Raw genomic sequence first — 14,180 nt, forward strand, 5'->3', positions numbered from 1 at the left:
ATCCTCCGAGTACCTATCTCTTCATGGTTGCCATAAAAAGGAACCTGTGGTGAAACAAGGCTGTGGATAGCAATGATGCTGGCATCATCAAGGATCATCCAAAGCCAGGCGTTGGTGGCGCTCGCCTTTAATCCCAGCTCTCGGGAGGCAGAGGCAAGCGGATCTCTGTGAGTTCGAGGCCAGCCTGGTCTCCAGAGCGAGTGCCAGGATAGGCTCCAAAGCTACACAGAGAAACCCTGTCTCAAATAAAATAAAATAAAATAAAATAAAATGGACCACCCAAGCCCTCCCTTGTACTCGAAGGCTAGTATAACTAACTGTCACATTGGCCTCGGTCCTTAATGAGGTCTCATTCTGTGTGCTCCTGAACAAGGTAACAAACTCCTACATGTTATCCTCTGGAATACGGGGATAATAAATGACACTCCTTCACGAGAAGGAGTCTTACTGTGTCAAAGTCAGTCCTATGTGCTCTCTACTTGGTAAACGAATGAAAAAAAAATAAAAGAAGAAGGAAAGGTCTTGACAGCTGCTGGGTAGGGTAGAGAAGCTTTACTGTAGATATCAGGGAGAACATAGCCAGAGGCCAGGGCAATAGTGAACAGGACCCTGAGCTGGACCAGGAGAAGAGAAGGGACAGAGAAAGAGGAGCTACCCACCAAAAGGAGTGTTCTGAGCCAAGACACTGGCCAAGGTCATGGCATAGCCAGATTGCCTGAGTTATACAGGGGCCAGATGACCTGGGAGGAAGGAAGCCCAATCCAAAACCTGGGCTGGAGAGTTCAGTGTAGGGGGTGGGGCCTGCTAGCCAGGAGGCCCTGTGAGAGTTAGAGACTGAGGGAAATAGGAGATAGGTGCAGGCAATGCTTCTGCTTTGGTATGCTGATGGACATCTCAGTTAGCTATTTGTCCCCGGTTAGAGACCTAACAGTAAGGGAGGCCTCTCTCTAGCAAGAATTGTAGTGCACATAATCTGGCAGCTTTTGGAAATGTGTGGTTTTATCCTGCATCCATTTCATTGAGGTGAGCATGTCCAACAATTACATTTTCATCAAGGATGGGTGTGGTGGCACCCGGCTTTCAATCTCAGCACCCTTGGAGACAGAATCAGGTAGACTTCTGTGAGTTCAAGGCCGACTTGGTCCACATAACCCTGGCAAGCTCCAAGCCAGCCAGGGAGGGCTTCTTAATTAGACACTTTGTAAAAATAAATAAATAAATAAATAAATAAATAAATAAATAAAGAATATTTTTTTCTTTTTTCTTTTATTTATTAGTTCAAGTTAGGGAACAAGCTTGTTTCACATGTAAGTCCCTTCTCCCTCTCCCTCCCCTCCCCCCATCCCTCATAAATAAGAATCTTTATTCAAGTGCTGATCATTAAGTGCTCATAATAATGTTATTTCCATGCTGTTTAATCTCTCGTTTATGTGTGGATCTTGACCAAATGCTGTTTCAACAAGTACTCATCAGATAGTTCCCAGTGGATACACACAGAGGCAGATCTGCAGCTCACTGCCTGGTGTGACCCCCCAAGGAGGGAATTTCCGCTGAGAGTCCTTCCATGGGGGACAGGGGACTCATCCCTCAGCATAAGGCTGAGGAGGTGAGGCACAGATAGGCTACTTGTGCCAACTGCATGACTGGCTTCCTTTTCACCACAGGGAGTGGCCGTGAAGGCCGGCTGAGACCAATCTATGCCACCAATAGCCATGTCTCAGTCACAATCCAGAATCCTCACACTCTAGGAATGTCCAGTCCTTCAGCCGCCAGTCAGAAGGCGCCACCATCCATTGTTACACCTAGCCAGTTATGCACCACGAGGAAGGAGAGAGACAACACTTCTGGGTTCCAAATATTTTAATAGTTCACCACATTGGCAAGGCACTAATGGATCAGCGCTGTAGGACAAGGACCTAGGAGCTTTGTTTCTCCTGACAGCCCCAAGCAGGGGCAGAAATTGGGTTTATTTATTTATTCATTTTTGGTTTTTCGAGACAGGGTTTCTCTGTGTAGCTTTGGAGCCTATCCTGGCACTCACTCTGGAGACCAGGCTGGCCTCGAACTCACAGAGATCTGCCTGCCTCTGCCTCCCGAGTGCTGGGACTTAAGGTGTGCGCCACCAATGCCCAGCTAGAAGTCGGGTTTATAATCACAAAAATCACCAACATTTGTTGCCAAGTTCCAGTTCCAGTTTTCACCAACCAGGATTGAGAGATTAGGGGTTTCCTTGAGTGTTCCGTCATTGTCAGTCAATATACAATGCAAGCCTTTCAGTCCAACCAACCAGACTCATTTGTTCCTCCATGGCTAGGAACAGCCATGGTGTTTGTAAAGAACTAAAGATGCAAAACGACTATTTCTGTGGCTTAGGGAGGAGGCTGGTCAGTCATTGGAAAATTCTCAGCTGCCCTAGGGCTTGGAAAGCTGAACTTTTGTTTCACCCTACAGGCAAAACAGTCTGAGGTCAAAACGGCAGTGCTCAGGCCAAGGTGCTTTTGCCTGCTCCTTGCACAGTGAAGGAAGTCCCTCTCTCCAGATCTTTCTCTCCTCTCCTTTCAATCAAGCCACCTATAATGAAAATAAATCATATTTTAAAATCTAGTTTTATTTTATATGTATGAGTGCCTGCCTGCCTGCATGTATGTATATGCCATACATGCCCGGAGGCTTGTGGAGCCTAGCAAAGGACATCCGGATGTCATGGAACTGGAGTGACAAATGGTGTGAACCCCCAGTGGAATTGGCAACTGAACACCCTAGGTCTCTGCAGGAGCAGCAAGTGCAGCTGGGTTTGGGGTGTGGTGGTGCACACCTTTAATCCCAGCATTCCAGAGGCAGAGATGAAAAAAAAAAAAAAAAAGAAAGAAATGACTAAGCTGGGAGTGGCGGCTCACCTCTTTAATGCCAGCACCCCGAATTTAACAGACAGACACACACACACACACACACACACACACACACACACACACACACCCCAAACAACTGAGCATCACGTGGTGGGGCTTATCTTTAGCAGATCTCTTAGTTCAAGTCTTATCTGCTCTACAGAGCAAGTTCCAGGCCAGCCAGGGCTACGTAGAGAGAGCCTGTCTCAAAGAACAACAACACAAAACACCAAACAAAAATAAAATTACTTTCAGAAGGTGTCACACTCTAGCACAGTAGTTCTCACAGTGGGTCTGGACCCCCTTTGGGGGTAGAATGACCCTTTCACAGGGGTCACCTAAGACTGTCGGGAAACACAGATATTTATTTATTTACCTATTTTTTTCGAGACAGGGTTTCTCTATATTGCTTTGGAGACTGTGCTGGATCTTGCTCTGTAGATTAGGCTGGCCTTGAACTCACATCCGTCTGCCTCTGCATCCCGAGTGCTGGGATTGAAGGAGTGCGCCACCAACGCCTGGCTACACAGATATTTATACTTCAATTCGTAACAGTAGCAGCATTACAGTTACAAAGTAGCAACAAAAATAATTGTATGGTTGGGGACCACCATAACATGAGGAGCTCTATTAAAGGGTGGCAGCATTATGAAGGTTGAGAACCAATGATCCAGCACATACATGTCAAAAATGAGAATCCAGGGAAAGCGATATAGTTAAAAGGTGGAAAGCAACTATTTAAATGTAATTAGCTGAACCCACAGTTTGGAAGGCGAAAACTGACATTTGTCAAAGGTACTCTGACCTCCACAAGTGCAGGGACACACACACACACACACACACACACACACTACACAAATGAATTTTTTTTAAAGTGAATAAAAGCTCATGATTTTATTGTCTTCATAACAAAATCCGCTCAGAACTGGATCGTTTTGGCGTGGGTGCTTGCCACATTGCTTGCAGAAACAAAGTCCAGCGGGTCTTGGGAACGTTCACACGTTTACGGGAGCGATATTGGCACAGAAAGCAAAAACTATCTTTTTTTTTTTTTTTTTCCTGAGACAGGGACAGGGTTTCTTTATGCAACTCTGGCTTTCCTGGAACTTACTTTGTAGCCCAGCGTGGCCTCGAACTCACAGAGATCCACGTGAGTGCTGGGATTAAAAGCGTGTGCGCCACCATCGCCCAGCGCAAATCCAATTTTTGAAAGAATCAAGTTAATAAACCCAAACCGGAACCATGTCAGACTGGATCACTATCAGGGGACATCAGCCCTATGCCTAGGCTCACAACCCCGACCTCAGGATGCCATAACATGTAACATCAGGGGAGCCAGGGATCATGTGTGGCCTCATCCAGAGCCCCCAGACGGCCTGACTTGAGTACCCAAAGAGGCACATAAACAGCCACATTCCCCTGCAAGGGTTAGAACCAGTGACACCGCGGCGGAGATGCAGATTTCTGATTCTTCTAGGTGTCAGTGACAAACGCTTCCATCTCTGGAACCCCGTCCAACCACCTGCAGTCAGGGGTTCTCTATGTAGCCTCTACTGTACTTGAACTCACTCCGTAGACCAGGCTAGCCTCCAACCCAGAGATCCACTGGGATTAAAGGCAAGCACCAACACCCCCGGCCGATCTTCCTGCCTTTCTGCAGGGCTCTTCTGGGTTATGCAGTTCTGGAAGCTGCATCATGGAGACCCCGACAGTTACAGAGCTGGCAGGTGGAGAGAGGGTGTGTCAAGAGTTAATGGGACTCCTTGGAGACACCGTGGTGGTTACATATGCGCCAGTGTTCCCATCCCCTCCAGCTGCTCCCCTGTCCTTCTGAAGCGTCTTCCCTGCCACAGAAGGTGGTTTCCTGCACTGAAGCCCGTAATGCATCTCCGAATTCCCCTCAGCGTGGGGATGCGCCATAGAAAAGTTATTCTTGACGACGTCGTATCAGACGTGGCGTCTGAATTCTGGAATGAGAAGAGTCTGAATTCTAGAGACTAGTGGTGACAGGATCCAAATATGTCCTTTCTTGTTCCTCCACGATAATTCCTTCCTTTTAAATTACAAAGAGGATCGGGCAAGCACCGTTCATACAGAGGCAAAGGTTCAGAATCTGTCAGGTCTCAAACCCGCGACAGTGGCTAATTGCGCATCAAAGCGGACACTGGCTGCCGGATTCTCCCAGCATCCCTCAGTCTCAACCTGCTACAGGGCCCTCCTGGAAGGCACACCCAGCCCCCTTCCCTGAACTCTTCAGCCCAACTCTTGGGCTGGGCTTCCCTCCTTCCAGCTCCTCTGGCCCCGACATAACTCAGCCATCCTGGTCCTGCTCCTCTTGGTCAACGCTACTCTCTCTCCCTTTCCTCACATGGGGAGGGGTCTTTTCACTCTGGACGCCCAATGTCTCTGCTTCTGGCTATTCTCTCCCCCCCCTTTTTTGATTTTATTTATTTATTATGTATACAACATTCTGCTTCCATGTCTATCTGCGCACCAGGAGAGGGCACCAGATCTCATAACGGATGGTTGGGAGCCACCATGTGGTTGCTGGGAATTGAACTCAGGACCTCTGGAAGAGCAGTCGGTGCTCTTAACCTCTGAGCCGTCTCTCCAGCCCTATTCTCTCCCCTTTTATCTACAAAAACCTTCCCCTTTACCATACCTAGGAGCAGTCATTCCCTCTCTCTTCTCTCCTCTCTCCCTCCCCTCCTCTCCTCTCTCCCTCCCTCCCTCTCCCTCTTTCCTCTCGTCTCCCTCCCTCCCTCCCCTCTTCCTCTCTCTCTCTCTCTCTCTCTCTCTCTCTCTCTCTCTCTCTCTCTCTCTCTCTCTCTCTCTCTCTCTCTCATTTAAAAGCCATAAGCCAACACTGCTCCTTCTCAGGCATCCGTAAACATGCAACAAAACAAAAAACGGGGGGCGGGGGGGGCTCACAATGTTCCCTGCCTCGTCTGGAACTCACTGGGACAGGCTGAGTTCTAATCCCAGAGATCCCCCTGCCTCTGCCTGCAGTTGTGCAATTTAAGTGGGTCAGCAAGCCCGGCCTTGTAGGCCAAGGAAATAATAATTGGCACATCTGTAACTACAACAGTCTGCAGCCTCCTCCAAGGCGGACTGAGCGTGCTGCTCCTGGCGCTCGACCCTGTCTCTGATCTAACTACATTGTCCAGAAGACATTGCTCCGAGAGCAGCCAATGAAAACGAGCGTTTCGGTGACGACAGAACGACGCTGGGCGGGACTTTTGGCTTTGCTTGCAGGAGATTTCTTTGAAACTTTCTGGGATCTGTCAGTCGGGTTCGCAGGGAACTGGTTTCAGCTGCACCGGTCCTGGCAGGGAAACGGGAGAGTTAGAAGCGTTTGTCTTCGGTCACGGAGAGGGATCTGAGGTTTGTGGCCACCCGGGTGGCCCGATCCGGGCTTGCAGGAGGGATTAGCCATGTCCCAGGGCCCCGCCGGCCAGTGGAGCCCGATGGTGATCGTGGAGGCTGCGGGTGGAGCCCTGCCCCAGGTGAGCGCTCGGTGATCGCCCGCCTACCTGGGTTCTCCTAGAGCTGTGCCATCCGGCTCAGGAGCCAACCGGGCAGGCCCGGGGCGGGGGTCCCCGACTGCAGGACGCTGGTGGACAGGCTTCTTATTTCTGACATCTGTGTGCTAGAAAACGATCCCCTCTGACTCACAGTGACTGTGCTCGCCGAGGCTTGTGGGCGGGCCTTGAGCTCCCTGACAGTTGTAACCCTGGAGTGACCCCTGCTGGCATTGCATTAGACAGAGGAGGGCACGGTGCACCCAAGAGCTGACTTTTGTTTGTGGAGACTCCACGGGAGATTTGAACATAGGAGAGATTCGATCTATCTAGTTTTCCAAGCGTCGCCGGGGAACATGGGGCTGAGATTGGGTAACGTGGATGGAGAGAGAGACCTATGAATCCCTGGGTACATACTGTGGAGTCATGCACGGGTTGGAGTGTGGGCCATAGAGGTGGTGAGTCTTCAGATCTTTGATAGATTCCTTTTATTTTCTATTGACATCTATCATCTGTCTATCTATCATATCTATTTGTCATCTATCTATCTATCTATCTATCTATCTATCATCTATCATCTGTCATATATCAATCAATCTATCTATCTATCATCTATCTATCATCTATCTGTCATCTGTCATCAATCAATCAATCAATCAATCTATTTATCTATCTGTCATCTATCTATCTATCTTCCATCATCTATCTTCAGGCACTCTCTCTCTATATATACACCAGGCTGTCTTCAAACTCGGAGATACTTCTACCTTTAGTTCCTGAGTGATGGGACAAAAGGAGTGGCCTCCCACAAAGGTCCTCTTTCATGGTTTTTAAAGTTGTAGTTTCTTTCCACTTTGCTTTTAATTTTTGTTTTATTTTTATTTTTTTGTCTTGGCTGGAACTCACCCAATTTAGACCCGGCTTGCCTTGAATTCACAGGGATCTGCCTTCGTCTGTGTTCTTATTTGGGGTAGTGCTGCCAACTGAACTCTGGTTGTCTGTAAAAAGAAGGAAATTCTCTAAACATCGGAGCGGTCTCTCGGGCCCTTCCAATGTATCTTTTTGTTTTGTTTTGATTTGTTTTTTTGAGACAGGGTTTCTCTGTGTAACAGCCCTGGCTGGTCTGGAACTCACTTTGTAGACCAGGCTGGCCTCGAACTCACTGCCGCTGCTGAGTGCTGGGATCAAAGGTGTGTGCCACCACCACCCGGGCATTTTTCCCCCAGCACTTTTTTTTTGTAAGATTTATTTATTTATTTATTTATTTATTTATTTATTTATTTATTTAGTATACAGTGTTCTGTCTGCATGTATCCCTGCAGGCCAGAAGAGGGCACCAGATTTTCATTACAGATGGTTGGGAGCCACCTAGTGGTTCCTGGGAATTGAACTCAGGCCCTCTGGAAGAGCAGCTTGAGTTCTTAACCACTGAGCGATCGTTCCAGCCGCCTTCCAATAAGTCTTAAAAACTCAGCCATCAGGATTTACAGCTGAGACAAGTGTCGTTTTGAAGCAAAATTAAATAAAGGACAATAAAATGTCCCCAAGGGGTGTGTTTGTGAAAGGCAAGGGTAAAAATAAAATACTGAAAGTGCTTGACAGTTATGTGAAGACATTCACTATTTGAGTAAAGTCTACTCTGTCAGTTGTCCCTTTCCCCACAGTTGAGACTCACCATGTGACTCATGCTGGCCTCAAACACATATACACAAGGGTCTTCCGGTTTCTGCTTTCCAATCAGCACCAGCGTGCCTGGCCCATACCAAAGTCTTCATTAAATGTGTGTAGATAAAACCGACTGTGACTCTCCTTTTGGAGTAGGACTTTGTGCTGCTTTGGATGAGATTGGCTCCCATGGACTCAGATATTCGGGTGCTTAGTCACTAGGGAATGGAATTGTTTGAGAAAGCTAGGAAGGATTAGGGGATGTATGGGAGGAAGTTTGTGGCTGGGAGTGGACTTTCAGGTTCCAGAATCCAGCACCAGGACAGGTGTGTGTCAGCCTCTGCCTGCTGCCTTTGGGTCAGAATGTAAAGTTCCAGGGTACTGCCCCCGTGCCATGCCTGTCTGCTTCCCGCCGTGATGGTCATGGACTAACCCCCTGAAACTGTAAGCAAGCCCCAGTTAAATGATTGCTTCTGTAAGAGTTGCCTGGGTCATGGTGTCTCATCACCGCAATAGAACAGTAAAAAAAAGACAGGCTGCCGTTCTTTCTCTTTTTTAATAATTTATTTTTGTTTTATGTGCATTGGTGTTTTGCCTGCATGTATGTCTGTGTGAGGGGGTCAGATCTTGCAGTTATAGACAGTCAGTCGTGAGCTGCCATGTGGGTGCTGGGAATTGAACCTGGGTCCTCTGGAAGTACAGCTAGTGCTCTTAACCTCTGAGCCATCTTTCCAGCCTGAGGCTGCTATTCTTATCCTCAGAGAACAAATGGAGGAGATTGAGTCCTTGTTCGAGGTCACCCAGTAAGGAATACCATTAAGGGGTGGAACCCTGGGGGCATCTGGATGTGCCCGACTGTGGGTAGGAGAGGGGACTCGGGTGAACCTTTGGGGTACCAACACCCTCATTTGTTACTCACACTCTCGTTTTTCTACAGGTTTCTCATTATTCAATGAAATCTCCCAACCAGGAAGAGGTAAGTGGAGGGTGCCCAGGAGTCACACCCCTCAGTGTTCACATCGGAGACCTCTGTGGTTGTGGTGTCTGGGGACTCTTTGCTTGGCGTTCTCTCTTTCTCTCTCTCTGCTTCCATTGGGTCTCCCTGGCGGGTGGCTCAGCATGTAAGGTCCCCATGTCCACCGCAGGGAATGCGTGGCCCGCTTTCCATTCATGGCAACCACTGGCTTCAGTTTCAGAGGTCTTAAAGTCCCAGGGCTGAGCATTAGAGGAAGGCTGGCAGGGAGATGGTTCGGGAATGCTGAGGAATCCTCGGGTGTGCATGAGGTCTGCAGCGTTAGGTGGACGGTAGGAGCTGGGGGCAGCACAGTCGCTGAGGGCTGGGCTTGCGTGCTGGGATGGAGATGGAAGTTCTGAGTGAAGACTGCCCTGTGGGCTGTGAGAGTGTGTAGAGATGGATGGCTTCCTGGTCTTCCTGCCTGGGACACAGTGGACAACAGTGACCCAGATATGGTCTGTGTGGGGCAGATGATTGGGAGGAGCCTATGTAGATTCTGTGCTAGAAAGGAGGGGCTGCTCATGGCATCCTTCAAGCTTGGGTTGACTCCAACTGGGGTGCTTTCAATGAGCATGCCCCCCCCCCATAGGCTCATAGACTTGAAAACTTGGTCCCCACTGGTGGAACAGTTTGGGAAGGATTATGAGGCGTGGCCTGGCTGGAGGAGGTGTGTCAGTGGGGATGGGCTTGCGGGTTTCAAAAGCCTATGCCATTCCCAGTTAACTCTATCTGCCTGGTACCTACGGTTCAGATGAAGCTCTCAGCTACTGCTCCAGTGCCGAGCATGCCTGCTGCTGTCAGGGTCATGGGCTCACTCTGTGAATTGTAAGCCCCCAGTAAACTCTTTGTTCTATAAGTTGCCTTGGCTATGGTGTCTCTTGACAGTAATAGAAAAGTAACTAAGACACCATCAGTCCACCTGCCTGTTCTTGCTGAGTGCTGGCCAGAGTGCTTGGTGGGACCTTGAGGACAGACTCGATCAATGTCATCGCTTCAGAGCTTGGTACCCTCTGATGTAGGAAGCCAAGTGGGAATGGCTGTCTTGAGGATGGCAAGAGTCCCTGAGAAGGGACTTGGTATAAACTCAACTTTCTCATTGTGGCAGGGCTGTGTGTCCTTTGAGGATGTGGCTGTGTACTTCTCCTGGGAGGAATGGAAACTGCTTGATGACTCCCAAAGGCTCCTGTACCAGACTGTCATGACGGAGATCTTCACACTCATGTCCTCACTGGGTAAGCCCCGCCCCCCTCCACCTACCGCAACCTGTCAGAGCGTGTCTGTGTAGGCTTTCCTTTTTTCTGGAGAGCCTCATCCTTCTCAAAACTGACCTGTGAACACTGAATCTTTCTCCCACTGTCCTGTAGTATAAAACACAGGTTAAAAAAGGCATCTGTTCCACAACAGCTTTGTCTTTCATAATTGCAGCAAAGCACCCAGGAATCAGTTTGGGGTTAGGATATTTTGGGGGTGGGGGTGATATAGTGGGAAATTACCAATACGGAGCCAAGTAGAAATACATGGGTATTTAATAGGGAAAAGCCTTACTTACAGAGCGACTTAGCCAGCCAGCCTGGCAGCAGTCTGTAAGAAAGCCAAAAGGGGAAAACGAAACTGAAAAGCAGCCCTGAAACTCTTACTCTACGTCACCCTGACCACGCCCTCACAGGCATGGTCAGGCAGACCTGTAGCCAGCCCCTAAGCAGGCGTGGCTACAGGTTCCCCTACAGGGTGGTTTGAGTCATGGTCTATCTATACAGTCCTAGTTGTGCTGGACTCACTATGGAGACCTGGGTCTTCCTAACTCTCCAAGAGCTTGTTCTGGATCCTGAGTGCTGTGGTTAATGGCTCTCACACCATGCTCTGTCTGGGGTCAGGAGTCTTAACACGGATGGCTCTTCTTCGACCTGATGACACTGTAAATACTTGGCATCTTTGTGACTTGGGTACTTCTAGGTAACATGCCTGTGTCTGCCTGTGGCAGGAACTGGTGAGCTCATTATTGGTGTTCTAGTTGTTTTTTTTGGGGGGGTGGGGTGGGGGTAGGGGTTGAGATAGGATTTCTTTGTAATTTTGGCCTCAAACTCAAGAGAGTCACCTGCCTTTGCCTCTCTGGTGCTGGGATCAAAGGCATGCACCACCATTGCTTGGCCTTCATTTGTTTATGTTTTTAAACTTTTGTAAGACAGTCTTGTCAGGATTGTCCTCATCAGGTGTCTTTCCTATCGATCACTCAGTCCTGGTGCAGAGCATTTACTTTTTGTATCATTTCACTTGAGGACTTGTACCTTCTGGGATCCATGGAGTCACTCAGCTAGGGTCTTGGGGAGAGCCTGCCTTGAGATTCCTGACTCCAGGTATGTTATGGGTACTTGGGTGGTGGTGGTTTCTGATGTGTGTCTCTCTTATTTCTGAACCAGAACTGCCCCTCATGGTTCAGTCTCTTACGTTTTGCCCGCTGCCCTGCAACCCTGTGAAACTCGGGCTTTCCTTGACCGCGTTAGTGTGCATTATACCTAGGGCAGTCCTGGAATGCAGGTTCTCTTCAGTCACCCTGTCTTGGGGACCTAGACAGCACTGTGTCCCGCGTCTTCAGCAACTAAAGCTTGTAGACAGCTATCGCTGAAGGGCTGTGTTAAGGTTCACAGCGCTTCTCCCCGTTATTCACCCCGTGCTTGTGTTCTTGCTGTCCCTAACGTCCCTAGGCCTTGTGATGCTGACAGAGCGAGCTTGGCAATGGCTCCTTGCCACCCTGAACCAGCCCCGGTGTTGTGTGAGCAATCTCAGAACGCTGTTAGTAATAAGCGCTGTGTGCCTGTCGCTCAGCAGTCTCCACGACATTCACCAGTGTTTCTCACTGTCCAGGTTGTTGGATCAAAGCGGAGAGTGACACAGCCCCCTTTGAGCAGAGTCTTTCTGTGGAAGGAGATCTTCACTCAGCCATGCCCCAACAGCCAGGGCTGAGCCATGCTGAGCCAGCCTTGCTAAGTGCAGACAGCGCAGTGATCCTCCAGACTTCCTCGGGTCTCCTGGGGCATCGGGTGACTTACACGGTGGGGGAGGCACCCAAGAGCCCTGAGAGCGCAGAGGCCCTGGCCACTGAGAAGAGGAGCTGCATCTGTAGTGACTGTGGCAAAGCCTTTACCAGTACGTCTCATCTTAACCGCCACCGGATGATACACACGGGAGAAAAGCCTTTCCAGTGCAGCGAGTGTGGCATGTCCTTCAGCCAGAAAGCCTTCCTGGTTAAGCATTTCCGAATTCACACCGGGGAGAGGCCCTTCAGGTGCGGCGAGTGCGGCAAGGCCTTCAAGCATAACATCTCCCTGGTTTCCCATCAGCGAGTGCACACCGGAGAAACGCCTTTCACCTGCAGCCAGTGTGGGAAATCGTACGTGACCAGGTCCAACCTAACGCGCCATTATCAAATTCACAGCGGAGGAGAGAAGCCTCACACTTGCGGGGAGTGCGGCAAGGCCTTCCAGGAAAAGTCCAGCCTCGCCTACCACGCCCGCGTGCACACCCGGGAAAGGCCCTTCCAGTGCAGCGAGTGCGGGAAATCCTTCGGCCAGAAAGCCTTCCTCGTGAAGCATTTCCGAGTTCACACCGGGGAGAAGCCTTTCGCGTGCGGTGAGTGCGGCAAGGCCTTCAAGCATAACTGTTTCCTCGTTGCTCATCAGCGAGTGCACACCGGAGAAACGCCTTTCACCTGCAGCCAGTGTGGGAAAGCATACATGAACAGATCCAGCCTTTTGTACCATTACCGGGTTCATACTGCAGAAAAGCCCTTAGAAACCCAGCCGGTGCAAAACATCATTTAAGAAAAAAAAGAAAATAGATCCAGCCTTGTGGATCGTGTCTGAGGACACACCGGGGGAAAAGTCCTTCTGAATGTTAGGAATCTGGGAAGCGTTCAAAAGAGTAAAACTTCTCCCCCCATGAAAGACCAGGAAGTTCCCAGTAGAGGAAAGACTTCAGGGCAGCGTGTGTGGGAGATCCTTCGCTGTTAGGTACAGCCTCATTAAACATCAGAGATTTCCCACTGCGGCAAAGCATCACTGTGCGAGCATCACTGTGCGAGGACTGGACCTTCGAGACTTACCAGAGGAAGACTCACACCGGATATAGAATATGCCTATTGTGTGCAGTGAAGGGGAAAACTGTTTTCATCACCTGCTGTGTGCACACACGGGAATGTTCACTGGACAAACGTCAAGAACGTTTCACGTGTGAGGAGCCTTCGCCCACACCTCCATCCTATTTAACTGCACAGGTCACAGTGCCGAGATGCACCATGAACCCACCGACTCTGGGAAAGCCTTTGAGCAAATGTCTGCTCTTAGTAGTATTATACACGAAACCCCAGATATGTCTGTGAATGCAGACAAAACTCTTCAGCCATTGGCCAACCTTAGAGGTGAAACAGGTTTTGAAGAAAATGGCCTGAGAGTGGCCTTTGTGAGGGCGCCATTCAATGAAAGTTACTCAACAAACAAGAACGCGGGGACAAGATGAGAATTATTGTCATTTTCCTAGTCCCCCAAAGTTACTACTTCCTGGGGAACTTAGCAAGAGGCAGCCCTACATTCTTGACTGCGCCCATGTGGAGTGGAGTTTCTTCCATGGTACTGTTTGAATCGGGGAGAATCAGCATGTCCTCAGTTTAAACAAGACATGGTTTTATTGTTTAGGTTTTTTTTCCCCCCACTGAACGTTGCAGTTCCTGGAATAAATGATTGTTTGCTGTCTAGTCTTTGTTTCATTGGGGACCAGCTCTGTGTTATGCTCTCATGAAGGAGTACAGTCCATATGTTTTAGGAGTTTGCTGCCTTTCCATGTGTATTTGGACTACACATATGCACATGGATGCATATTAAGTGCATAACTGGTGCCCTTGAGGCTTCCAAAAGGCACTGGAACCCTGCAACAGGAGTGACAGTTGGTTATGAACCACAGCGTTTGCTGGGAGTGGAATCCAGGCCCTCTGCAAGAGCGTAAGTTGTCTTCCATATTGAGCCCTTTCTCTGGCTCCATGTTTTAAGTTTTTAAGAAGTTACCGGATTCAGTTGTAAGTGACTGTGCATTTTTGATTTC

General features: G+C 49.2%; 1 protein-coding gene across 1 annotated transcript; it reads left to right on the plus strand.

Annotated features, from left to right (window-relative positions):
* Window positions 1–6,010: 6,010 nt before the first annotated feature.
* LOC100757759 (zinc finger protein 501) lies at window positions 6,011–13,833 on the plus strand. The gene is made up of 5 exons (XM_027430849.2): window positions 6,011–6,394; window positions 9,012–9,050; window positions 10,195–10,321; window positions 11,366–11,443; window positions 11,952–13,833. The coding sequence occupies exons 1-5, from the start codon at window positions 6,323–6,325 to the stop codon at window positions 12,905–12,907; spliced, it is 1,272 nt and encodes a 423-aa protein (XP_027286650.1). The 5' UTR covers window positions 6,011–6,322; the 3' UTR covers window positions 12,908–13,833.
* The last annotated feature ends 347 nt before the right edge of the window (window positions 13,834–14,180 follow it).

The sequence above is a fragment of the Cricetulus griseus genome, chromosome 9 (assembly GCF_003668045.3).
Source record: "Cricetulus griseus strain 17A/GY chromosome 9, alternate assembly CriGri-PICRH-1.0, whole genome shotgun sequence".
In the NCBI taxonomy this organism is placed as follows: Eukaryota; Metazoa; Chordata; class Mammalia; order Rodentia; family Cricetidae; genus Cricetulus; species Cricetulus griseus.

Excerpts from the sequence above, each read along its gene's own strand:
- LOC100757759 (XM_027430849.2), top strand. The coding sequence starts at position 6,323 with ATGTCCCAGGGCCCCGCCGGCCAGTGGAGCCCGATGGTGATCGTGGAG. Across the intron at positions 9,051-10,194 it reads AATCTCCCAACCAGGAAGAG|GGCTGTGTGTCCTTTGAGGA; the intron begins GTAAGTGGAGGG and ends TCATTGTGGCAG. Across the intron at positions 11,444-11,951 it reads CTTGAGATTCCTGACTCCAG|GTTGTTGGATCAAAGCGGAG; the intron begins GTATGTTATGGG and ends CTCACTGTCCAG.